Source organism: Corvus moneduloides, chromosome 12 (assembly GCF_009650955.1).
Source record: "Corvus moneduloides isolate bCorMon1 chromosome 12, bCorMon1.pri, whole genome shotgun sequence".
Taxonomy (NCBI): domain Eukaryota; kingdom Metazoa; phylum Chordata; class Aves; order Passeriformes; family Corvidae; genus Corvus; species Corvus moneduloides.
The window spans coordinates 8,844,877-8,868,781 of record NC_045487.1 but is presented as its reverse complement, the minus strand read 5'-3'; the positions used below and the strand labels follow the sequence as shown (position 1 = coordinate 8,868,781).

At 40.9% G+C, this 23,905-nt stretch overlaps 2 protein-coding genes across 5 annotated transcripts in view; both read right to left on the bottom strand.

The window, feature by feature from the left end:
- MBTPS1 (membrane bound transcription factor peptidase, site 1) overlaps window positions 1-16,433 on the bottom strand; it is a 22,468-nt gene extending 6,035 nt beyond the window's left edge. Inside the window, exons 1-17 of the mRNA XM_032121559.1 lie at window positions 16,142-16,433; window positions 14,744-15,001; window positions 14,113-14,316; window positions 13,638-13,748; window positions 12,306-12,415; window positions 11,812-11,928; window positions 10,795-10,862; window positions 10,138-10,240; window positions 9,273-9,424; window positions 8,279-8,440; window positions 7,586-7,730; window positions 6,352-6,540; window positions 5,602-5,774; window positions 4,860-4,975; window positions 2,772-2,928; window positions 1,905-2,029; window positions 1,414-1,491 (exon numbers count right to left, since the gene is read on the bottom strand). Coding sequence (XP_031977450.1) covers window positions 1,414-1,491; window positions 1,905-2,029; window positions 2,772-2,928; window positions 4,860-4,975; window positions 5,602-5,774; window positions 6,352-6,540; window positions 7,586-7,730; window positions 8,279-8,440; window positions 9,273-9,424; window positions 10,138-10,240; window positions 10,795-10,862; window positions 11,812-11,928; window positions 12,306-12,415; window positions 13,638-13,748; window positions 14,113-14,316; window positions 14,744-15,001; window positions 16,142-16,328 — 2,455 coding nt within the window. The 5' untranslated portion in view covers window positions 16,329-16,433. The remainder of the gene's footprint in view (window positions 1-1,413; window positions 1,492-1,904; window positions 2,030-2,771; window positions 2,929-4,859; window positions 4,976-5,601; window positions 5,775-6,351; window positions 6,541-7,585; window positions 7,731-8,278; window positions 8,441-9,272; window positions 9,425-10,137; window positions 10,241-10,794; window positions 10,863-11,811; window positions 11,929-12,305; window positions 12,416-13,637; window positions 13,749-14,112; window positions 14,317-14,743; window positions 15,002-16,141) is intronic.
- Window positions 14,853-23,905, bottom strand: part of HSDL1 (hydroxysteroid dehydrogenase like 1) — an 18,388-nt gene continuing 9,335 nt past the window's right edge. For 3 of the 4 annotated variants that reach the window (XM_032121585.1, XM_032121584.1, XM_032121586.1), the window contains exons 2-5: window positions 23,476-23,708; window positions 22,404-22,849; window positions 20,272-20,499; window positions 19,080-19,362 (exon numbers count right to left, since the gene is read on the bottom strand). In XM_032121585.1, coding sequence (XP_031977476.1) covers window positions 19,261-19,362; window positions 20,272-20,499; window positions 22,404-22,849; window positions 23,476-23,695 — 996 coding nt within the window. In that variant the 5' untranslated portion in view covers window positions 23,696-23,708 and the 3' untranslated portion in view covers window positions 19,080-19,260. Of the gene's footprint in view, window positions 15,002-16,141; window positions 16,635-19,079; window positions 19,363-20,271; window positions 20,500-22,403; window positions 22,850-23,475; window positions 23,709-23,905 lie in introns of those variants that run through there. The other variant, XM_032121583.1, reaches the window with a different exon arrangement.

The window sequence follows — 23,905 nt, the reverse complement described above, 5'->3', positions numbered from 1 at the left end:
TTTCAAAACCACCATGGTGTTATTGTAAAAATGAAACTGCTCCAAGACCCTGATTATAAAGTTTCCTACTGATAATAAATTTTTTTCCTTTCTTTGGTAGAGAAGAAGAAAAAACCTCACAACCTGTATTATCTTCAACAAGCTTGAATGAAAAATTCTAGTAACTTCAGCAAAAGGTTTAAAATCAAAATATTCTGCTCTTTATGTTGTTTCCATCCTTCCACAGAATTCTACAGAAAGCTGGCTTTAGGTTAAAGGTCTTCTACCTTTAACATCTGTTTCAAAAAACAAAGACAAATTTCAAATTTGTATTTGAAATTTATCCCATTTACTTAAGACACTGTGTTTAGAAAGCAGAAGCAAACCAGAGAGCTCTTCTGCTTCATGAATTGCAATGAAAAGGATTCAAGAGAAAAAGCAGGTCTAGCAGGCTGCTTGTTAAATTGACACTCTGTCTTTCTCTCTCTCACATAAGGAAACACCTAAGTCATCAGCATACAGGGATATTGTCTTTCCTTCAAAAGGCTCACACAGATGAGCTCTACTGTTCCAGAAAATTTCCCCACTAGGTAATCACCTCTGGTGCACACTGTAAGTCAAAAATACAATGAACTCACTGATCTTCTCTGGCAGTTGCTGAGTTGTATCAGAAGCACTGCACATGCTTCTGCTGCTCTCACACTCAAACACCCTACCCCCTTCTGCACAAAACTGACCTGCAACACCCTACGAGTTCTGACCATTTACTCCTGCACAGCACTTCCTAAAGACTCAACAAATACAACATTTATTTTTTGAACTGCCTGCTGCCATTACAGTTCTGAATTACCCCCTCACAAATTGAAGGATATTATGATAAAAGAGAATGGAAATGCATAGAGAACACATCACTCAAGTCTGAGACCACAGGCATCCTGTATGCATAAAACTTTCCCTTGTGAGAGTTTAGCTGGTGACATTTTGTCTACTAAAATTTTCCTTTTTTATATCCTTAGATCACCACAGCTACCACAACACTCATACTAAATATGGCAAAGATCAGGGGATATATTTCAGTAGCACTTGAAATTTGTGAGAAACATGAGCAAGGAACACAATTACGACACAACTCCTCCCCTTCCAGAGACACATGTACATGGAGATGTGTTTCCATACAGCAATCGCAATAAAGGACTGCACATATATACCTGGATACTGCTGTTCTATATAACAACTGTATACAGAGTCACACTGTAGCTGCCTGTTAGGCATCAGCTACATGTTCTAGGCAAAATGAAAAAATACAAAAATACCTACCTGGTCAATGTGGTCTTACATTTATTGTTTTTAGACCTTTAGACTTTGCAACTTTGCTTGTGCACTGACTCCAAAGTTCTACTCAAAACACGGAAAAAAGGACAAGGAAGCTCATACCTTGATCCTTGAAAGTCTGTGCAATGACAATGCCATCTTCTGGGAACTTTGCAATACTGCACCCTGATGCATAATTCACTGGAAGACACCACAAAACTGCTGTTTAGACCAAAAATGATGCTCCCTCTCTTTCCCACCCAACAAGGCCAGGAGAAAACATTCCCAGAAACACTGCACTGAATTTGCACATTTCAACCAATGTATTTGCAGAGAAAGCATTGCTAAGCACAGATTTCACAGGCTCACTTTTACACACAGTTTTCAAAACTTCCACTTTAGAAGGTTGGCATTATATTTTTTTAAACTGAAAAGCTTAATCAAATATCATGAAAAAGTCTACAAATGAAGAAACCATTTAAGAAATCATTTACAAGACTCTTTTCACTGAATTTGAGTGGTTCCCTTGACTCTTGCTCAACCTCAAACTTGCAGAAAACCATTTTCCAAACACCCCTCTCTAGCCTTTGTAGGCAATGGACTGCAGTACTCACTTTCATGACTTGCCATGGTAAAATCTCCTTCATACAGCCCATCACTAAAGGCCATATTCCAGACAGAAAGCAGATCATTGAGAGCTGGTATATTAGCACCTCCAGTATCAGGCATCCACCACTGCCTGTAAAAATTACAGTGTAACACTGTTCATTAATATACAGAATATACACCTAGAGTTGGATAACAAAAAGTCACATGTCTTCCTGTATATGGACTTTTCCACAGCCATTTAAATAATGAACTACATCTCAAAGCCTTATTTAACTCCAGGGGCATCTGAACAGCTGTTCTCTCTGACAACAATGCTTTTGAGTAAAAGTTAAGTAATACTGATGTAAAGTTCTCAGTGCATTTCAGCTGCATGAAAAACTTCATTTACTAAAAAGAAATTCGGTCTTATGTTCTTTGTTTGGCTGAGCTAAAAATGACAGTCATGTACCCTGCTTCTCATTTTTATAATGAAGCAAAATGTCACATATTTTTTCTTTATACAATACATGGAATAATTTCAGTAATTAGGTACACAACCTGGTGATACTCTTGCAATGTGGATTTGCTTTCTATTCTGTTCCCCTAAAGTAAAAACAAGTCCATTTTTATTTGTTGGTTTTGTCTCAAATTTCTTATTTCTTTTAATTGTAAAAAGTAGAATACAGTACCAAAGGGGCCTTCACAATCATGCTGAATAGGTAGCTATGCTCCTTAAACTGCAGCTTAAGGTCAGTTCTGCTACTTCAGGTAGCACCTTCTTACAGGTAACATCCAAGTGCTGAAGTACAGCGCATCACATTTGGGATTTTTAGGGTAGTATGTGCAATTCTGTGGCATTTTATTTCCCAAAGAACTTCGAAATAAGTCAATACCTTGTGTTTTCATCATAAAACTTTACTTTTCTCATCACAGACGTGTTGTACCAGTCACTAAAGACTATCAGTGAAAGTCCATTATCAACATCCCTCCTCAACTTGGTGATCTCTTCGGGAAAATACTCTTCCTCACTGTCCACCATCAGTAAAGTCCCTGTGTGTAAAAGCAGAAACAGGAGTTCACCAGGCTGGTCACTGTAATGTTATCACTATTCACACAACCCACACAGAAGCCAACACAAATGCACATTTTGCACATTATCTGGTCCCTGTGCCCTGCTCTGGCAGTTTACCTAATGAACTCATATTTAACAATGTAAATATAAGACAATTCAGTTTACAAATGTATTCAAAAATTAGTTTGGCAGAACAGGAAGTTACTTATGACTCCTGCTTGTGTGGTCTCAAGAACTGAATGCCCACATGTGTCAGGTGTGCGTTTTGCAGTTTGGTCTCACCCAAACACTCCATAAACTGAGCCAAACTGTGGCAGAGCTGGGCAATGAGAGATTCACCACTGATCCAAAGTGGAGTGCTAACGCAGATGCACCCTTGTAAGGAGGTTTCACTGCTCCACTTCTAACAAGCACTTCCCTCACTACTGCAGACTGGCAGCCAGGTAGACAGCAATTACTCTGCAACATGGTTTGATTCACCCCTTGAAAACTACAGCTGCATTCTGGTAGGCTTGACTAAAGTGCCACTGCCACTTTCACATAACCCTCTCCCACCCTGTGAACAAGCAAGCACAACCTTCTCTGCATCACTGAAAAAAACACCACCAGAAGAATATACTTTTATTCCCTGAAAACATGCTTATGTTTTTAGACTGCTTCTAAATACCAAGCCCTTTTGCCTCTCCACTTTTTGAGTCCAGAGAGGTGGCGGAATTTCCATCCTCAGAGAAAAGGCAAATCTTAACAGGATGATACCCTGAGCAACCTGATAAATCACTGGTACTGGTTCCATGTCTCACAGTTCCTTGCAAACAAGCCAATTCCACAAGTCCAGGCAGTCTGCACTTGGAAGCCTTCTGATAAAGATCCTGTAGAAATGGCACAGAGTGCACCCTCACCAACTGTGAAAACAATATAAGCTAGGGACAAGTGGCAGATAGACCACAAATCACTGAGTTTTACTCTCCTCACTTCTTCTTCAGGAAACTCCGAAAGCCCAACAAACTGCAATCAAATGAGGTACAACCCAAGTGTGAATCAGAGGAGACAGAAGTCCCCTAATGCTACTCTCTATCAATTAGAAAACTAGAGGTCTCAGAAGAAACACTATTTTGCTACTTTTTGAATGCCTAACATTTATGTATCCATTTGCACTTCCACTGAACTCTAAAAGCAGTGATGAGATATTCTCTGAAGAATCAAGATAAAGAAAAGATTACTACTGGCAACAGTTCCAGAACTGGCAAACTCAGGAGAACGCACCTCACAGTGCACTGAAGAACATCACAGCCCAAAAGAGAAGACGGTTTTTGGAGCATGCCATGGTTAAACAAGGGGCATATGGGAGCAGAAAAGAGCACAGACAGCTTGGTCTGTCCCCTGCCTGGCCAACCTATCAAAATTCCTTCCTGGTTAACACAGAAACAAACCACAAACTGCTTTGCCATCACATACGGTTGATGACCACTTTACCCACTCTTCTATGTAATCAAAGATCGCTAAGCATAAAAAAAGAACCAGGATGGACACCTTTGATTTTAGTCTGTTAAACAGGTCATGCTTCATTTTGACTGTGCCAAAATCTTCTGGCAAATACAGTTCTGCCTTTGTGGGACTGAATACAGAGGGGCTTTTAATACACTCAAAGGCTGGCTTTGCCTCTCTTTTTTTCATGATAAAGACAGAGAATACCACTAATTCTACTGAACTCCCCAGTAAGCTTCTCCAGCAGTACTCCACACAACTAGATATCAGCACATGAATAATAAATACTCCCACTGCCAAAATATTTTTCTACTACCATTAGAATTTTTATTTGTACCCTCAAAACATTTTTGGTCTTCCAACAAAAGGTCATTTCAGGAAAAAGTTAACAGTATGGAGAACGAGGCAATTAACTCATGCTTACCATACTGACTTGCATCAAAACATGTAAACGGGGAACCAAGAACCTCAACAAAGTACCCCATGCTCCTGAGGTGCTGGTACATGTCCCTGAAGTTTGTGTGGATATGGTCACCATTCCTTAGAAAGAGAAGAGTGTTGAAGACATTTAGATCTGGCATGCAGAAATCTGATTTCCACCTTTTCGATCTTCTGAAAGCCTGTCAAGCTGCCACATCTGCATACTCCAAGCACCTTTCCAAAAGCTTATATCCTGGTCACTGACCCAATTAATCCTCACTGAGAAACTGTTGCATGATTTTTCCTATGGATGCTTCCCCTCTGCATCTATGAAAGGCAGCAGGTCAGCAAGCCTTTCCCTGCTTTGAAGACAGTCTCCCTCAAGAGACAAGGAGGTCTCTTCTTGTCTTTTAAATTGCCAAGTCTGTTTGATAGGTGAATGCTGAAGCAGTTAATAAAGTGTCCCCCCTAACTTCCTGGGAGAAATCAGGTCAGGACAGAAAAGCCAAACAAAAATCTTAAATGAGTATTTTAAAAGTTTTTCATATCATGTGAATAAAACCATAGAGCTCAAAAAACAATCCTGCACCAAAAACATAGAGTTCAAGTGCTTTTCATGGATTTCTCAGAAAAGATAATCCCATGCCCCTCTGAAAAAGGCCAGAACTATGGCATTCAGTAAAGTTATCCCATATCATTAACACACAATCAAGAAGTACTGATTTAATAGAACCTGAGATAAATACCAATCTAATGGATCATTCTTCATCCTCAAATTATCCCTGGGGAAGTATCCTGGTGGATAACGGAGGTTATGATATTGATCCCAAAGGACTCGCTTACTACGAGGTGGAGTAGGAATAATCTTCACTTTTATTGGAAGCTTCACCGTTGAAGTCTGCTCTGCACCATTCTTAGACTGAAGGACAGAACAAACTACAGTGAAATCCTTTCTCCCCACAGGAATCAGTTAACCATGGATTGTGAAAGACAAAAAAACTGGAGGTACCAAATCTACTTTTAGTCACCAGTACCAGCTCCAGAGACAAAGAGATGACTTTTGCCCTAAATTGCTGCAGTATTTTTTTCTGCACTCAACAGTTTATAATTATGCCCAGAATGTAAAATACTTAACATATGTTACAACTGATCTCGTTTAATTGCTCAAAACCTTAAAAGTCTCTCAGGAACAATTAAGCACAGTTCTAGAAGAAACATATTTAAGCTATCTTTTTCAAAATACATTAGTTAAAATTTAGAATAAACAAATGAAATTATGCCATTGGTCCCAAAGAGAGGTTTCCTGATTCTAAATTTTATGCAATTTGCCTTCAATTATAAAGATCATTATTTGTAGTCTTCAATTTCCTGACCTCAATTTAACTTATGCTTCAAATGACAGGGCTAGAGCAAACCCTCAAAACCAAGGTATTTGTATATCAAAAAGCAGTTTTAATAATTCTTGACCCAGAAAATCCAAAACGCACAGAACTTACTTCATTTTCTGCAGGGGATGATACTGTGATCATAACATGACCCTGAGCAATGCCTTCCCAAGATGCTGCTTTCTTTGCTACAGAGATGGAAATTGCCAAGTATCCAGACCAGGGCCACAAGACAGGGGAATAGGAGAAAGCCACTTCAATGTTATCCCCATTTTGGGGAAGATAGGGTTGCCAGTCTGGCTGTGAAATGAAGAATACAGCACATTGGTAGAACAGCATTTGCAATGACTGCTTTCTGCACACACAGCCCTCCTCCTCTGCATGAAGTAACAAATACTAGCTCTTCTGAAGATTACATCAAATTTAAAAATGCCCCCCAAGCCCAAAACTTTGGTGTTGTGTCAGTGAATCAACCCAATCGCGACAGCTTCCATGACCCAGACTAGAGGCTTTTCAGAGGCAGGACTGTGAGAAGCTGCCCAAGTGAAGCTGCTTTAACATTCTGAGATCATGTGCAAAAATTTATTGGCAAGAACACAGGACTGCCTTTTGGTAACAAAGCAAGCTAGCAATGTAACAGACACGGGCCAATTACACCAGCTGTGTGTATTACCATGAGCTAATTGTCCTGGGTAAGAGCTTCAACGTCCTTTAATGTAAGCTTGAATCTAAAGCAGACATCAGGAGTCACAGTAAAATGTTGAAATTAGCCTCATTTACATTGGCTGGAATTACAGGACAGGTGTCTTGTTTAACTTGTATCAATTCTCAAATCTGTTCTACATTTAAACTTACTTAATTAAAAGCCTCCCTAGCCAACCAACATGCTCAACACCACTGGTGTGAAAGAACAGGTTTGGCAGCAGAGTCTGGTTAAGCTGATAGATTCAGGTCACTCTGACCCATGGAAAAGGCATGATTTAGTGTCAGGATTCTTTACTGAGATCATTTATGCTCCAGGATGAAAAAAAAAAAAAATTAGGAAAGCCGGTCCAGATGACTTTAAATGCTATTAGAGAATACAAAGAAATCTCTAAGTACATCTAAATTCAAACTGGTTTTGCAAAGATAAAGTTACACACCCTTGAAACCAATGCATTGCTTGAAAACTTGTAGACAGCTCGTGTCAAATCCTCCAAACTGGGTGCACCCTTTAATCAAACATTTTGCATCTCTTGCTCCCAGCAGTGAGGTTTGTTCTACAAAAATCATAGCTAAAATAGTATTTTCTGGGAAGGTCTTAGCAACATTAACAGTCAGAACCTGGAACAATGTTAATACTTACCTTGTCTACAATTCTCCCTGTGACTCCCATGCCATTAAGGATAGTAACATTAACAATAGTTGGCATCCCTCCATAATATATGGGCTGAGAACAATAGGGCCACATGTAGGGACATTCAGTTAAGTCAATATAGCTTGGACTCAAACTACAGCAGGACAGAGGAGAGAAGATTTGAAGAGAAAAAAAATAATCAATAAACAGAAGAAGAACGTGCCACTACATGTAACTATGAAAAAGTTTCAGATAAACCATGCCAGTCATAGTTTTCCAAGCTCTCACCTCACTTCCCAAATATGTCCCAAAATCTTCTTCCCTTCCTTTTTTTTTTTTCAAGTTTTGTGAAAAGATTTTCACACATAAAAAAGGAAACTTCTCAGTACAGGGAGAAGGTTCTTAGTCTCAAAAGTTAAAGCTTAAATACTTTTCCACTATGTTCTTACATTATTCATAACACCTAAGGGTACAAGAGAAAATGATCACCCCCTACACTGCTATAACTTAGGCAGAAAAAACTCGTGACTTCTCATCCCTTCTCTTGTCAAAATCCATGCTTCAGATTAGACAAGATCTCTGCAAATCCTCACTGTTGCACAAGCACAGATTGCTCAACTGAGTTACACATGCATCACCTGCTCTCTTATACAAAAGGGCAAATTACAGTGTTCCATTGATTAATTAAGGATTAAAATTAACCTGGCCTGCGGTTTATAACTGTTGAGGATCTGATAAGCTCGTAGAAGATCCAATTTGCCATGTCCTTGTTCAAACATGTTGACTCCAGGAAGTCTCCGAGCTGATGCAATCAGGGCCTGCTTCATACTTGCTGGATTCACCATTTCACGCTTTTGAACTGTGCTGAAACAGGAAAAAAGAGATCACAAAATTCGTTTGTTGTAAAATTCTCTGTTCATATTTGTCTATTACTGCTTGATTTCTCATGATACAAATGTAGAAGAGGGACGAGTTTCTGATATATTTCTCTTAAAAACTAATAATGCATGAATTTTTCTCCTTACAATGTGCTCTACGACCAGCAGTCATTACAATCAGGGCAGTATCTTTATATGCTAAATAAAATATCTGTCTTCCAAGAGGGAAAAATAGCTCTGCTGTTCAAACTAAAATGCACCATTTTTTGGAGGAAATACTACGGTGACTTTGAATTTTTTGCATGTTTCTCAAATAAAGGTTTTTCTCATCCATATGGAGTAGCAATGACAACCACAGGCTATGGACTTGCAGTTCCCACTGTTCTTCAGTGTGCAACAGCTGACTGACGCAACAGGATAGCAGCCATAAAATCCTGCATCCTATAAAATTTACAGGTACATAGATAATTACCTGCTAAAGGTGCCTTCTTTGAGCAGCTGCTCTTTTACAACAGTTGAAAGAAGCTCAGCAATGCTTAATTATTAAAAAATGTGACAAGATTGCCTCATAGTACTGTTCTCCCTAACTATACTCTCAAAGGCCTAACTATTATTCAAAGCAGTTCTCAAGTTTTTCTTATGAAACATGGAGATAACCAGACAAGGTAATGTCTCAGGCAGAACAACAGTGATTTTATCCTCCAAGTTTGTTTTCCTACATCTAAACACCATTTAGTTTTACTTGATGGATTCCTTTACAGGGAACTTTATGACCCTCCTGATTGGCATCTTTCTAGAGACTCTTACCTAAGACTTACCTCACTAACAGAGTGACAGCACCTGCCACCACAGGAGATGCCACACTTGTACCAGAGAGGGAACGGCATCCACCTTTCATACCAGACCCTCTCACTCCAGAGCCATAAGTAACAATATCAGGCTTCACTCTGCCGTAACCTCCAGGCAGCTCCTGTGAAAGAAAACAAATGGATTATTGCCCTAATGTAAAGGAACACTGATGGCTTCATTCGGGCATTTAAATTAACTGCAGGTCATTCAGAAGTAAAATTAGCAACTAAATTATCTGAGGTTCAGCATCACAGAATAGCAACTAACCTAAAGAAGGACTCAAGCTGTTTAGGACAAGTTCCCAACGTTACTGCTGATCAGTATCTCTGCTGAGCATGAAACCACTGACAAAATGAGAACCACACTGCTACTTGGCTACATGAAGAGAAACATGTGACAGTCCCCTTCATCAAGATCACAGTGCAAGCCCATCTGACATCACATATACAGCAAACACCACCTCAGCTCCACAGGCAAGTAAGTGCAATGTCACATGCAGCATCTGGAAATCCCAGGATTTTTCAACTAAAGGACAAGAGCAGGCCTCTGTGTTTGCAGATTAATGAATTTATAAAACATCCAGTTCCTTTTGATTGATGGTGAAGACTTGTCTGTGTGGTTCAAAAAATGTCAGTAGTGGTCAGGACTAGAAGAACATCAAGCCTCTTGCTTAAAGACTTACAATTTCTAACTATTCTGATCTCTGATGAAATCTTTTTTCTCATTGGTTACTCCAACACACATCTACATAGGACTGCCCATTCAGAAAAGGTTGCCCTTCCAAGGGCCTTATTTTGGCTGCAAACATGAGTGGCCGTCATCAAAATCTCTTACCCAAGTGGTCATTCCCCTAGATGAAAAGCGAGCTATGTTATCTTCAAAGTCAATGCCACCTACTCCAATCACATCCATCTGGTCAGCAGGATTATTTAGAGTCCTAGAATAAGTTGGGAGACAGGAATAAAAAAAAATTAAAACAACATCCAAAAAACCAAGATACAGTCATAAGTTTATCCTGGTAACAGAAGTGCTGCCATCAGATTTTTGCAAGATACTTATATTTCACAGGTGACAGCAACTTACCACGCAGTTACTAACTCAGTAACTATCAAACCATGTAGCTTGAAGACAAAACAAATCTATTTCTAGGCATTCATTTTAGAAATACACCACTAATTGTTCTGGGTTGATCCCTTCTCTATTGCTTAAGTCCAAGATCAGTACCCAAAGTTATCTGCTCACTCTAACAGGGAAATGTCAGCTGGAAGCACTGCCATTCTTCTTTTGCTGACTTTCCACCATTTCAAAGAAAAACATTTAGTTAAGTATTTCACAAAATACTAGTAGTAAGGACAGTGCAAAGAGTTTAACTTGAGTCACTTTCTAAGATTAGAGAAAAAAAGGAGCGAAAATTTCCTGACCAAGCACAACTACTTCCAAACCCACATAACAACATAGTTGGTTCTCTTTGAAGCGGTTGCTGACACTCACCCATATAAAGGGCCATCGTTGCCAATAGCAGAGACCATGATGACATTGTTGGCAGTAAGCTCCCAAACCTACAAAAAACAATGTTTACAATAAGGCTCTGCCACCAAGAAAGAGACTTTTCTACCAGACATAACTTCTTTCTGAGCCTTACAAGATGCATCTCCCTGTACATCTAGTATTAAGCTCCAAACTTTCTTAGGATGATGTGAGCAATGACCCAGCCTTGACAGCAACACTGCTGACAGAACCTTCTAACAGCAAAGGAAAAATTCTTGTCTGTAACAAAGCACTGCTGATGATGAAGTCAAGTAATTATAATGAATCCCTTCCAGTAGTATTCTGGGGAGTACAGTGAAGTGACTGTCAAACTAAATTTCAATGCAGGTTATCATTAAAAAAACAAGGAAGAATTAATATGCTTCAAACCCTTTAATTGCCCTTTGCTAAGAAAGACTATATCCTTTATTTGAAAAGTAAATTAATTCACTTAATGCTTTTGAAGGCCAGACCAATAATTCAGGGAACTATGACATTTACAAAGACAAAAACCTAATTCCATCTTAACCTGAACCACGTCTTGGAACACAGCTGAATCAACTACCTGCACTTTTTACCTATTTGTTCTTAAATTCACTAAAATCATGTCATACGTGTTTTTTACCATGAAATAAATTAACCATGCAGAGATTAAAAAAAAAACAAAACAAGAGTGGATTTCAGTTAAGTGTCTTCTATTAAAGGTCCTTTTAGTTGGCTGCTTGGGAGTAATTTCCTAGCAGATTATCGAGCACTTTGTTAAATGGCACTTTCCATAACTCTGTGAACATCTGGATTGTGCTTGGGGTTAAGTCATTCCTTATATATATTCTTAAAAGCCTGTACACTGTACAAAATTTCTGTCACACAAATGCAACACAGAAACTGTCAGCAGGACCAGACACAAACAAGTAGCTCTGCAAGTCCAGCATCTGTGTGAGAGATACAAACATTATGCCCACTTCAGTTCCTCATACTAACTTTGTCAACAAATGGATGATCCATGAAGTCTGGCCCGCCAATACTTAGATTCAGTACATCTATCTTCTTTAAAATTGCATAATTAAAAGCATCCAGAAACCAAGATGTATACGAGACCTATGTAAGAAAGAGAGGGAAGAAGCTACTATTAAAAAAATCTAGTGATTTCATGGCAATACAGAATTTAGACAGAGAGGAGAAACAACACCAAAACAGAGCAAAAAAGTGACAATGGTCTTAAATTTCTAGTGCTCAGTACATTTGAGTGACTGCTCTGTGACACAAAAGACTTCCACATACTACTTCTGAAAAATATACCAGATTTGGAAACTGTCAGAAATCTTGAAGGAAGTATCTTATAAATAGAAAGCTGCATCCTTCTCACTTATCAATGTCCACATTTATGAGTGTATGCAATACTCCCAAAGGAGAGGATTAATACAGCATTAACCTAGAAAATTTTGCAGGAACTGAAACACATATAAAGTAGCTACCTGATTATTGGTGAACACCCTGAAAATGTGCAGTTCTGCATTTGGAGCAAATCCCTGGCATTCCCTCATGCTGGCTATCACACCTGCTACAAAAGTCCCATGGCCTAAACCTATCAGCAAGAGAAGAAAACAAAATTAGACATTAGAAGACAAACAATTTCATTGCCAAGGATTTTTACCACTGAACATCACCTATAGCAAAAATCACATTAATTTAACAGACTTTACAACAAACCACAAGTGCTGGGTTTAGTCCCAGTCTTTTTGAACCATATTTTGCTACCAGGCTCAGTGGGCACAGAATTCACAGCACGCTGTAGCCAGACAGCCAGCTGATGAAACGTGGGTGATACATTCTCAGTCCATCCACTCCTGATTGCTACCAACGAAATCATGACAGAAAAAGAGTATTTTGGAAAATGCAGCTCATTCCAAAGTCAATGTATTTTAATGTAGATTTTTAAAGGATTTTTATCCTAGTCTGCAATAACCAAATTTTGTTAAGCATGACCAATGAGACAAGAAAACACTTTTTTCTCCTCTCCTCAAAAAACACTTTAGCTTTTGCTTTATTGGACTCCCCACATTATATTTTTGTGCTCCTAATCTGCCCGTCCAGCAACCCTCTGGGCACAGAACTAACAGAGCTACCAAAAGCAGGTGCTGCAACATAAAGAAATTAGTATGTAAAAAAAACTATGGAGGTGCACACAAGATTGAGCAATATAAGCATCTACCTTGAACTCTAGGGAGATTCAACGGGCAACTGACCCACTGACCCAAACTGTATGAAGTTAATAATCTGTGAAAGCACATGGTCAGGGCAAGTCAGGGTCAACATATGAAGAAGGAACACAAACATACTGCAGAAAATAAAAAGTTCAATTATACAGAAAAGCTTTATAGGAAGGTGTCAAACTCCGATCAGTTTAGGACTGCACAGTAAGGAAGGAAAATGCTGTCCCTCATCAGTATGGAAATATGTACCACTGTGAAACAGCAACATGAAAAGGAGTAGCAAAGAAAACAGCTTTGTGGGGTTTGCTCTCACTGCCACCTTCTCTGGCAATGTATTCACAGGTGCACAATAACTTTCTGCCCTGACATTTTTCAACAGCTATTATGGAGTGTCACACACGACTCGAAGGAGACTTAAGTACCACACTCTTGGAACCTTAATACTCCCTGCTGAATTTGGTAGAGTACAAAGTGCTTGGGACACGGCAAAATTAAACTTTAAATATCAAGATACACAGTTTTAACAGATGTCAGCAGCAGAGCAGCAAGAACAAACCAGACCAGGAGTAGTTGGAAAACTGCACAGTAACTCACCGTCATCCAAGGTTCTCTCATTAGTCCAGTTTGTTCTCTCCTTTACATTTTTGAAATGTGGATGTTTCTCACTCAGACCAGTGTCAAACACTGCTACTCTCACACCAGCACCTATTAAGAGAAAATCATTGCTTTTTCTGATTCAGCTCCATAGCAAAACCATTCTATCAAGTTAAGAGAACTTTCATTTAATGTAGTAAGCAATTTACAGTCTAAGTCAATTATAGATCTTAAACTCATATTCCAATTCAGAAATTCAGCCAAAGATCATAAACATGACCAAGTTCTCCTAAGTACAGTACACACAAACAAGCACTCCATAAATATACAGTGCATTTCAAACCAAATAATTGCTCAACCTTTACAACCTGGAAGCCAGTGAGAGGTTATCACACACAAGTCAATTAGCCTCTCCTCACACTTCACTTGTTTTTCCAAGAAGGTTATTGTTCTCAGGCAACAAGCAGAAGCATACCTGTGTAACCCATTTGCCAGAGGACATCTGCCTGCAAGGTCTGAGCAACCTGGCGAGGGATGGCTCTCAGCAAACGCCTGCTCGAGTGTCGGCCTGTGGCATGCCAGAAGCCAGAACCCAGAGAAAGACTTGCTCTTCTCAAGGGGCGGGATGACTGCCACTTTTGAGTCCACCTGGTTTCATTGCAGTGCAGCATTGGATCAGCTATGTAGAATTAGGATGAAGAAAATTAAAAACAGCATGAGGAAACCCATAAAAGAATTGATTTTTATGCAAACTTAAGAAATCATACTGTTACAAGGAAAGTTTTCGATTACTGAGTATCCATTTTTTCCAACCAAAATCAGTAAAAGCTGCTGGTTTATCTACTATGGATACAGAGGTCCATAGTGTCAGGTAACCCACTGCTGCAAAAGAAATGTTTCTACGTTGCAGATGGAAATACACCATGCATCCAGAAAATGTATAACAAGACCCTGATCATTTCATAACCAAAAGAAGAGATTTCTGTTCATTAAAGAGAAACTGAAGGGCACTTCTCATTTATGTAATGCTAAGCTGGTGGTCTGAAGTAAGGCTAAGAACACTTTTCCAAAACAGACCTCATGCAGCCACAGAGAAAATAACTTACACTCCAAATACTTGAGTGACCGAAAGACCTTTCGCTGAGGTGTCACACGCTTGATGTTTGGATGATCTTCCAGTGTGAGGACTCCATCCTTCTGCTTCTCATTGATCTGAATAACTTCAAAATCGCTCGGATAGTCACTGGCTGGGTTGTTGCGAGGTACAATCCTCCAGTTCTCAATATCACTACTTTTTAGCGCACTTGAAATAAATTTACTTCGAGCTTTAGCTGTGAAGTATCCATTAAAAGCCACAATATACTCTGGAACAAGAGCACAACTTTATCAGAACTGGTGTTTAAGCAGCTTATGCATGCATTCATGTTGTAAAGTCTGAATTTTTCTTTTCTTTACTCAGAACAAATAATCACAATTTGAGGCACTTTTCTGTTGCTTTTACAAGTTTGCAATTTATTTCTGCACTACATAATGGGAAGGGATGGGGGTGTTGCATCAGGAAATCTAAGAAATATGACAAAAATCTTTGAAAGGAAGGTAGCATTGTAAATATCATGGAAAGGTGAAATGATGTGAGAGGAGCAGGGGTGAGGGAACAGATTTCCTGTCACAAACTGATATGCCAATTCAGTGTGTTTCTTGACAGGTATGGTTTAAAGACTCAGCATGGTACTGAGCTTTAGTGCAAATTATTGACACCAACTATGACACGCTCAGAAAACAAAGTCGGACTCAACAGTCCAGTCCTTGATCTGCACCAGTGATTTGTGAGCAGGCTCAGCCCCAGCTCACACCACCACATTCACCCTGTTAAGGCTGTGGCCAACTACGCACACATGTCACTCCTGCCACCCTGCCTGCAAGCACCCAGGCACAGCAGAGCTTCACTGCAGGAATACTGCAGGTTCCTGAGGCAACACGTGGATGCAGGGTCAAGGTGTCCTACTGCTGTCCTCTGCCATCTCATCAGCAGCATCTGCCTCACTCCGCCTTTCACCTGCTCCCTTCACAATTATCTGTCATTTTTCCATGCACGTATCGCTTCCAAACTTTTTCTTTAACAAATCCAGAGACTTCTTGCTTTTCTCACTCCTTCAAGGCTCATCTCTGTGGTTATATTCCATAAAAGAGCCTCAAGCATACCACTGGCCAGGTCAAAACAAACAGCTACTAAACACACCAAACTTGCCCACCTGAGCCTTCACACTCCATTTTCACTTTTAACATTATCTTGATTTCCCTCTCCCCTCTCTTGTTATTGGAACACTGTCTCCAGCTAAACAAAGAACCTTTGAAAAAGTGTTCCTCTTTTCGAATATACAGAATTCAGCAGATGACGTGCTTCTACAGAAGCTGTGAATGCTACAATTGCACAAACACCACAAATCAGTAACATACACACAAACATGACATGGGATTTTTTTTGCTGCTTAACTCTTTATTACCATGCTCCACGACTGTTGAAGTGAACTCCACTTTCAAAGTAAGGCGAGAACATCCAGGACATACGTGAGCCTCGTGAGAAGAATTTCCTACTCTGGTACCAAAGTGTTTTTTGCCACAGAGTAAAATAACAACCAGAACAAGCCAGATGTTTGCAAACTTCATGGTCATAGAAGAAAATGGTTTCATTCAAAAAATTCCATATATTCAAATCACAATTTTCTTCTTTATAAACTAGTTCATTTTTGTTTCAGTAAACGTTGCTTTCACTGTGCTGATCAACTGGATATTCTTAAAGCTGGATCCAAAATAAGTAGAGATTTCATGGTCTTTTCAGGTCAAGCCCAGTGAACAGGCTCATTTCTTTCTCCGCTTCTTCTCCATTTTGCATTAAATGATTCGGTCACTCAGGATGTGGCAGCTGAGTCCTGTACTCCATTTCTGATGGCACAGTTAACTCCCTAGAAGAATTAGCAATGCTGATTGCAAGCCAACCTGTAAGGCAGGGCAATATAGCAAATAATTAGATGCATGTTTGTGCAACTGTATAGTCTGAAAATCACTCAAAAAATACACCTTTGGTAGATCGTTTTAGAAATAATAGGGAAAAAAGTTCCTCATATTTCATTTAACAATTTTTCACCAACACTCAAGCCCATCTGTTGTTCAGACCAGAGGACATGTGAAACACTTGGGTATTAACCTTACAATAGAACAGGCAACAACGACCACCAAACTCGACCACACTTTGCGTTAGCGGAGCAAAGAGCTAAAAATGACACGTATGTGCCATGGCAGGGAAAGAGTGCAAAATAAAACACTAACGTGATAAAAGAGTCCATGGACACTTAAAAAAGCATGCTTTTTTTCCCAATCAGAAACACGGCAAATAGAAGTAATGCTACGGAACATCATTCTACAGAAGGAGAATTGACACAAACTCTATGCCAAAGCCAGGTAAGGACAAGAGATACCAGAGGAGGCAAAGCTGCAGTGACTGTGCTTGAAAATCTGCGCAAAAAACATCTTCCAAATTTTTTTGAGCTAGGGTTTGTGTTACTAAAAACATGGGCACCTGAGAAAATAAGAGCTGATTACAGCATGTAATAATGTGAAGTTAAAGGAAGGTGTTGAAAGTGTTTTCCACGTCGAGGGACACCCTCTTCCTCTTATGCTCCAAAGTGCATAATACATTCAAGAAAAATTGCAACGCTTGTATTCTTTTGAATTCCAAACATTCAACCAGCAACTGAGAGATAAAAGGCCATTAAAAGATAAAGAAAGAGAAACTCATGTCTGGTTTGTCACAGCACCTGGAGAAGAACAGAACTATACATTGCAGCTGTGAACAGGACTGGAAAGCAGGAGACTTATTAGGGGATTCACATGATTTAGGAGAATGATGGACTGACCTCACAGCACAACAGATGAGTCGAGTCTGAATGCGACAGCTGTTACTTCATTTTAATTTAACTTTATTTAGCATTATCAAGTATTTCCTTGTAATAGAGACAGAAACACCCTCTATTTTTATTTGACTGACAACACCATGACAGACTGGGAACTGCTTGTGATTATAAAGTTTCCCCTTCATTCCTAACTCAACATAGCTACAGTGCACTGACTCCTGGCCTTGGCTGAGCTCTGCCTGACTTACCATTTCATCGGTTAATAACCCCTATAGCAATAAAATAAAACAACCATACAAATGAGCAAAATAAATACTCTGACGGCTGATAACAGGTTGTATGTAAGCACGATAACGAAGCACGATGGACACTAAGAGCAAAGGAACAGCACGCCCACAGGTTTATTCTGTTTAACACCCATACCGTGAGGGGCTGGACGGGGCTCACACTTGCCAACTTGCCTCTGTCCTAGAAGAGCAACGCTTGGAGTCACTCCCTGCTTCTCCCGAAGCGAGGGCACCCCATCCCGAGCACTGGGCACGCCGCAAGGATCGCCGGTTGGAGTGCAGCAGCACCGTCCCGTCCGGGGAGCTCTGCCGATGCCACGAGAGAGCCAGCGAGCCCGTGCCCGGTACCGCCCCCGCCCAACTAAAGCCGCAGCGAGCGCGGCCGGCCACCGTGCGGGGTAGCGCTGCCGCTCCCGGCCCGGGCACGGCGGAGGTGAAGTGACAGCCGGCGGGGAGCGCCCCGCGCCGCGGCGGCGGCGGGACAAGGCAGCCCCGGCGACGAGGGGCAGCGAGCACCGCCCCGCCCCGCCCGCGGCCCAGACCCTGAGGGAGCCGCGGCGCTCTCGGCCCGTCCCGCCCGCCCCGTGCTCACCGCGCCGCCGCCGCCTTCGCCCGGCCCGCCGCCATCTTGTGCGCTGTTTACCGCCGCGCTCTCGCGAGAGCCCCGCGGGGGCCGCGCTGCGCATGCGCCGCGGTGCCGGGCCCCGGGAGGAGCCCTCGGGAAAGGGCGCCGATATCCCACAAGGAGTAGTGCCGGCAGGGGCGGGCCTGAGGGACACGGCAGCTTCACCGTTATCAAGCTGCATTTAAGCCCTTGCCCAAATTACATGTATGGGTTTAAAGCCCCTTTGCCAGTGAGCGCAAGGCGTTGTTGGCAACCCAAGTTTTATCCCGCACAACTGAAGCAAACAGCTCTGAGGGCCAGCTGAGGCTGGCGCCAGCTGTGGACAGACCCCTGTCATGGGTCCCTGACCCTGATGGCCTCCCCCCCCCCCCCCCCCCGCTGCTCCCCACCTTCTCCACAACTTCACAGTTGTCATTTTGAATGGTTTGATATTTTGGGGGTCCCGTTTCTGTTGGATTTGGAGGAGTCTCAAATTTTCTCAACTTTACAAACAGACACCGTGTAGCACTATGTGAGAGATGGTCACTTACTGTCAGAAATAACACTGTGCTTGCACTGCCCAATTATCTCAATGAGAAAGTGAATAGAGAGTAACATCAAGAACATCAGCACTTTGTCATAAAGGAAAACAGCAGAGGAGCTATTTAATACAAGGATACAGAGAGGATCCAGACTTCTGTCGTCTAGGTTACGTAGCTTGCTTAACAAGGTACGGATAAGTTACAGTAAGTCCTCCAAGGTGCATTAAACATTTCTGCAGCACTCTGATCAGAACTGGCACGTGGGACATCGAGCTACTCCTATTTAACTTTGGCTGCCAAAGCTTGCTTGCGTAGAATTTTGCCCAAATACAGTGCAAACCATGCCCACATCCATTCAGGCAGGCACTCACCCAGTGTGAGCTGTGGAGAGGCACAGAGAGACAAGAGAACAGAAAAAAATCAAAGGAAGGGACAGATTAAGATACATTCCATTAAAGTAAACAGTTTCTCAAATCACTACTAAAGCAAGGCAAAAAGTGCTTGAATATCATCAACTAAGCCTTAAAATTCAACCCCTTGGAAGTACATTTATTCAGTTGTTTCAGAAGTAGCACCCACAGCTGAGCAGTTAAGTTCTGCAAATAAATCCTGATTTGGTCAAGTTCACAACAGCAATTCTGTCCACCTCCTTTAATTGCCACATCTTGCCAAAATCCATCCTACCTCTTTTATTCCTTTTGGACTAATCCCCACTTCTTCATTTCCATCTACTCAACCCAATGCTACAGGAAGTCACTAGGTGGGATACATGAGATGTGACCAATGTGCATAAAACGATCTGCCCCCAAAAATCAAAACCCTAACAAATGGAGGACCTGCTTCCAGGTAGCTTAGAACAAAAGGATGGTGTCTTTTCCTGCTATTATTCCACCCTCCCTACCCACTCCTTCCCAAAGCAGAAATACGCTCAATATATTAAGACCAAAAAAAGCTGCTTCTGTTTACAGAAGACAGTGAAACACTTGCCCAGTCAGCAACACCCCAGGTGAAATGAGATACTCTGTGCTTTTCAGTAAAAAGTTGACTCTTTCCCATTTTTGTGTGCATTTCAAGGGAGAATTGGATTCATTCTCTGATCTTAAAAATAAGCATGCCCAAGCATGATTTTCTAAAGCAGAACTAGTGAGAAAACATTGCACAACACTTAAAGTCTACAATATATATTACACTTTTTCAGAATGGGCATAGTTTTCATTTAGACTCCTAAGAAAGTAAACAGCTGATGTACTTCTACTGACAAACATGAAATAGTTTAGTGAATTCCATTACCTGTATTGCATGCTTCCAATAACCAGTGGTCCTTATGGATAACCCAAGAGTAGAAACAGCATGACTTGCATATTCTTCAGCAGTAGGAAAAAAGATAGATCTCTTTGATACAGTGCTGCTGAATGCTACCATTTTTGTAGTAGTTACAAATGGCATTAGACTCTGAACAAAAATTCCTTTAGAGGCATACTCATAATGTAGTGCTCTACTGAAATAGTCCAAGTAGCTCTAGAAAGACAAAAGCAGAAAGAGACTTTTTTTTCTTTTTTTTTAAACAATGAAGTCTCAGGGCAAGGTTTTATTAAAATTACAGAAAAGTTGTAACATATTTTTTACAGCAGCTCAATAAATATAAAATTAATAAATAGTATAAAAATACAAATTTCTGAAGTATTATCAACATTTCTATGTGTTGTTATTTGCTATAAACTTGCCATGTAACTTGCAGGACAAAGTGACTGCTTAACACAGTCTGACAATTTCTGCTTAAAAACAATATAAGAACATTTATTTCACCCAAAACAAACACCTTGTTTGGTCTGGGGGCATTGCAAGGACACTCTACAGCCAGTTCTACCTACTACTGTCAGAAGGAGAAAATAAAGTCCCATTCTTTATTACACTGACAGGTGAATTTCGCATTCAACTGTATCCTCCAGAAGCCAGGTTAGTTATTTCCTGGGACTACCTTATGCAAAAGTATTCATTTGTTAATGTGTATCTGCATTACCTCCTTTAGCTCATTTTACTTTTACAGAATAACAAGAAAAGCACAAGCCTGATAACTGGGACTTCTGGAATCAGACCAAAAAGTGAGCCTGGCTCAGTCTTACTGGGGCAGCAACACTGATGCCTTCCTTGCTGAAGCTACTGCTGTGCCACACAGCCAGTTCTCCCTGAGAAAGAGCATTTCAAACTCAGCTTGTGAGCAGACATCTTTCTGCTCCTAAACAGCCTTGCAAAAGGTTTTCCCAACAGTTTTCTGGGAAAGCATCTTGTACAAAAGCTCTTACAGCTGCTTTAGGAAAACTAAAGCGACCACTTCAAACACCATTCACTGTTATGTTACAGCAGCTTGTTCTCACTTCTGTGTTCTGAGGCCAGCCTTAAAGATGGATTGCTGATCTAGGATTTGGATTTATTTTGTCAGCTAAATAAAGAAACTTTGGTAGATTTATGTTTCCTCTTTTTCATTCAAGCCTTTAAATTGTTTTAATTCAGGGTGCAGTTCTACATACACTTAGCATAACTAAAGGGGCAGATACTCTGCACAGAAACAGTAATCTTAAGCAAGTTTCCACACTGAAGAAAGTCTGCAAAGAGTTTTATACCTTGGGGTAGTAAGAGCTGGTTTTGCTCCAGGCCAAAGGAAATACAAGAGCTATGTCAGGAGCAAGGCTACAACAGAGGGCAGCCACAGACAGCTGGGAGCAATAACCACTTGTGTTTAGACACTGGATCTAGGTGAGATCCTTCCACAATCCCAGTTGCTTTCGTGGATTCAGCAGCACATCATCCAGTGTAAATCCACAATCATCATGAGCATTAATTCTTCACACCTAGCTGCCCCATCCTATTCATTACTGGCTGGATCTCTTCAGGAAGGACAATTATGGGGGAGTTCTTTCCACTTGTCCCCAAATATGGCACAACACTCCTTAGTACTACGTGAAGCAGTGGCTTGATCTGGCCACACTCTTCGTCACAGTGGTGGCTTGAGCACGAGTATAGCCCTTTTTGCTACCAAATACTGGTATGCAAAAGGCTTGAGGTATATGCACAGTTCAGCTGAAGAAGAGAGAAATTAAATTCTTGACCCTTTCAACGGGGTGCACAGAACTGCCTCTCTGCTTTGTGCATCTGAGAAAGGCAACATTTCTCCTAGAATGACTGTTATGCCACAGTTCACACAAAATCCAAGAGCACTGACTTTGGTTCAAAGCCCAGCACTGGTGAGGATGAAGGGTTTACTGCATAATACATGTATCATTCACCTCCAATATTTAAACAAATCCCCAGAAAACATTCAAGTATTTTGACATCCTTGCTGAATGTGTTAAGAAACCCCATAACATAACCAGCCTATAATGTACTTTCCAGTGCATACCATTTAACACTACACCCCAACTTACTTTAGAGGCTCCATAGACTGTCAACATCGGTGTTGGCTGACAACAGACTGCTGAAGAAAGGTTCACAATTGCCCCTTTCTTCTTCTTTACCATGCCTGGCAGCACGATATGTGTCATCATGGTAGCAGAAGCAATATTTACATGGATCAAGTCCCATAGCGTCTCCTCAGACAGATTAGTAAAATAGTCTGTGTAGGCATAAAATATTCCTACATTATTCACCAAAATCCCAATTTCCTTGTCTTTCAGAGCCTCCTTAATGGCTGGGTAAAGCTCACGCCCCTTGCTGAAATCAGCTACTATGAAATCTGTTTCCACTTGATAGGTTTCAGATATGCTCCTGGATACAGCCTCCAGTTTCTCTTTGTTTCGGCTGACTAAGATGATGTTGACACCATGCTTTGCCAGTTCTTCAGCATAAGCCTTCCCAATACCATCTGTGCTACCTGCAAGACAAAACAGCAATACAATACACAAGTGAAAACAGAGCAACACCAGCCTTCTACTTTGACAGTTCTTTCAATTAGAGCTTTATTCTTTTTTCTGAGATCATGTGGCACTGAATATATTGAATTCAAAGACACAACAGTAAAGACAACCCTGTCAACCAACTTCTGCAATTCCCCTCATAAAAGTTTTATATTTTCTATGACAGAAAGACAGAGCTCAAAGGAGAACCTTAACGAAAGGCAGGAACGTCAGAGGTACAGGACTCAAACCTTGTTGAAGAACTAGAGCACATATAGACACCTCATAGCAAAAAAAAAGATCTTGTCTGCATCACTGTCTACATTTGCAGGTGTTCAAGATGTACCTTGCAAATCTGGGCAACAATTACTGTGATTCTTTCTCAGCATTCAGTCAACTCACTTAGCTTGCCCATATCCTGAGGAATTAATTTATAAAGGCAACAAACAACAGCAACTGCTCAGGCAGATTAACCTTCAACCAGAGATACTACAGGCCCCAGCTTGTGACATAAAGTACACCCAGCAGCACAAGCTACCAAGTTTCACAGTACTGGCACAGTATGTTACAAAAACACAAGCAAATTCACCACTTCTTCTCTTACCAGTGACCACGGCCCATTTTCCGTACTTCTTGACGAGATCAATCTCCCCACTCAGCTTTGGGATAACGTGCAGCCTGAGCGCACTGTAAGTGTCAAACGCCAGAGACACACACTTTCTGACTGTGTACCAAGCTCCAACAATAGCTAGGGCTTCTATGTAGAAACTGCAGGAGCGACTGATTTCTCTGTACAAGAGGGAGAATTGATCCACTGCAGCCATGGTGATCAAAAGCCTGAAAAAAAAAAAAGACACAGGCAATTACAATTGCCTCTTGGGCCACGTAAATTTTCAGACTGTACGGATAACCTTTGAGATTCAGCATGTTACAGTCTGAACTGTTTTGACACAGAAAAGCCGTAAGTCAGTCTGCTAAAATTTGGGTGTCACCTATCATCATCCTCACTGGGTTAGGTACTGTTTAGCCCTTTT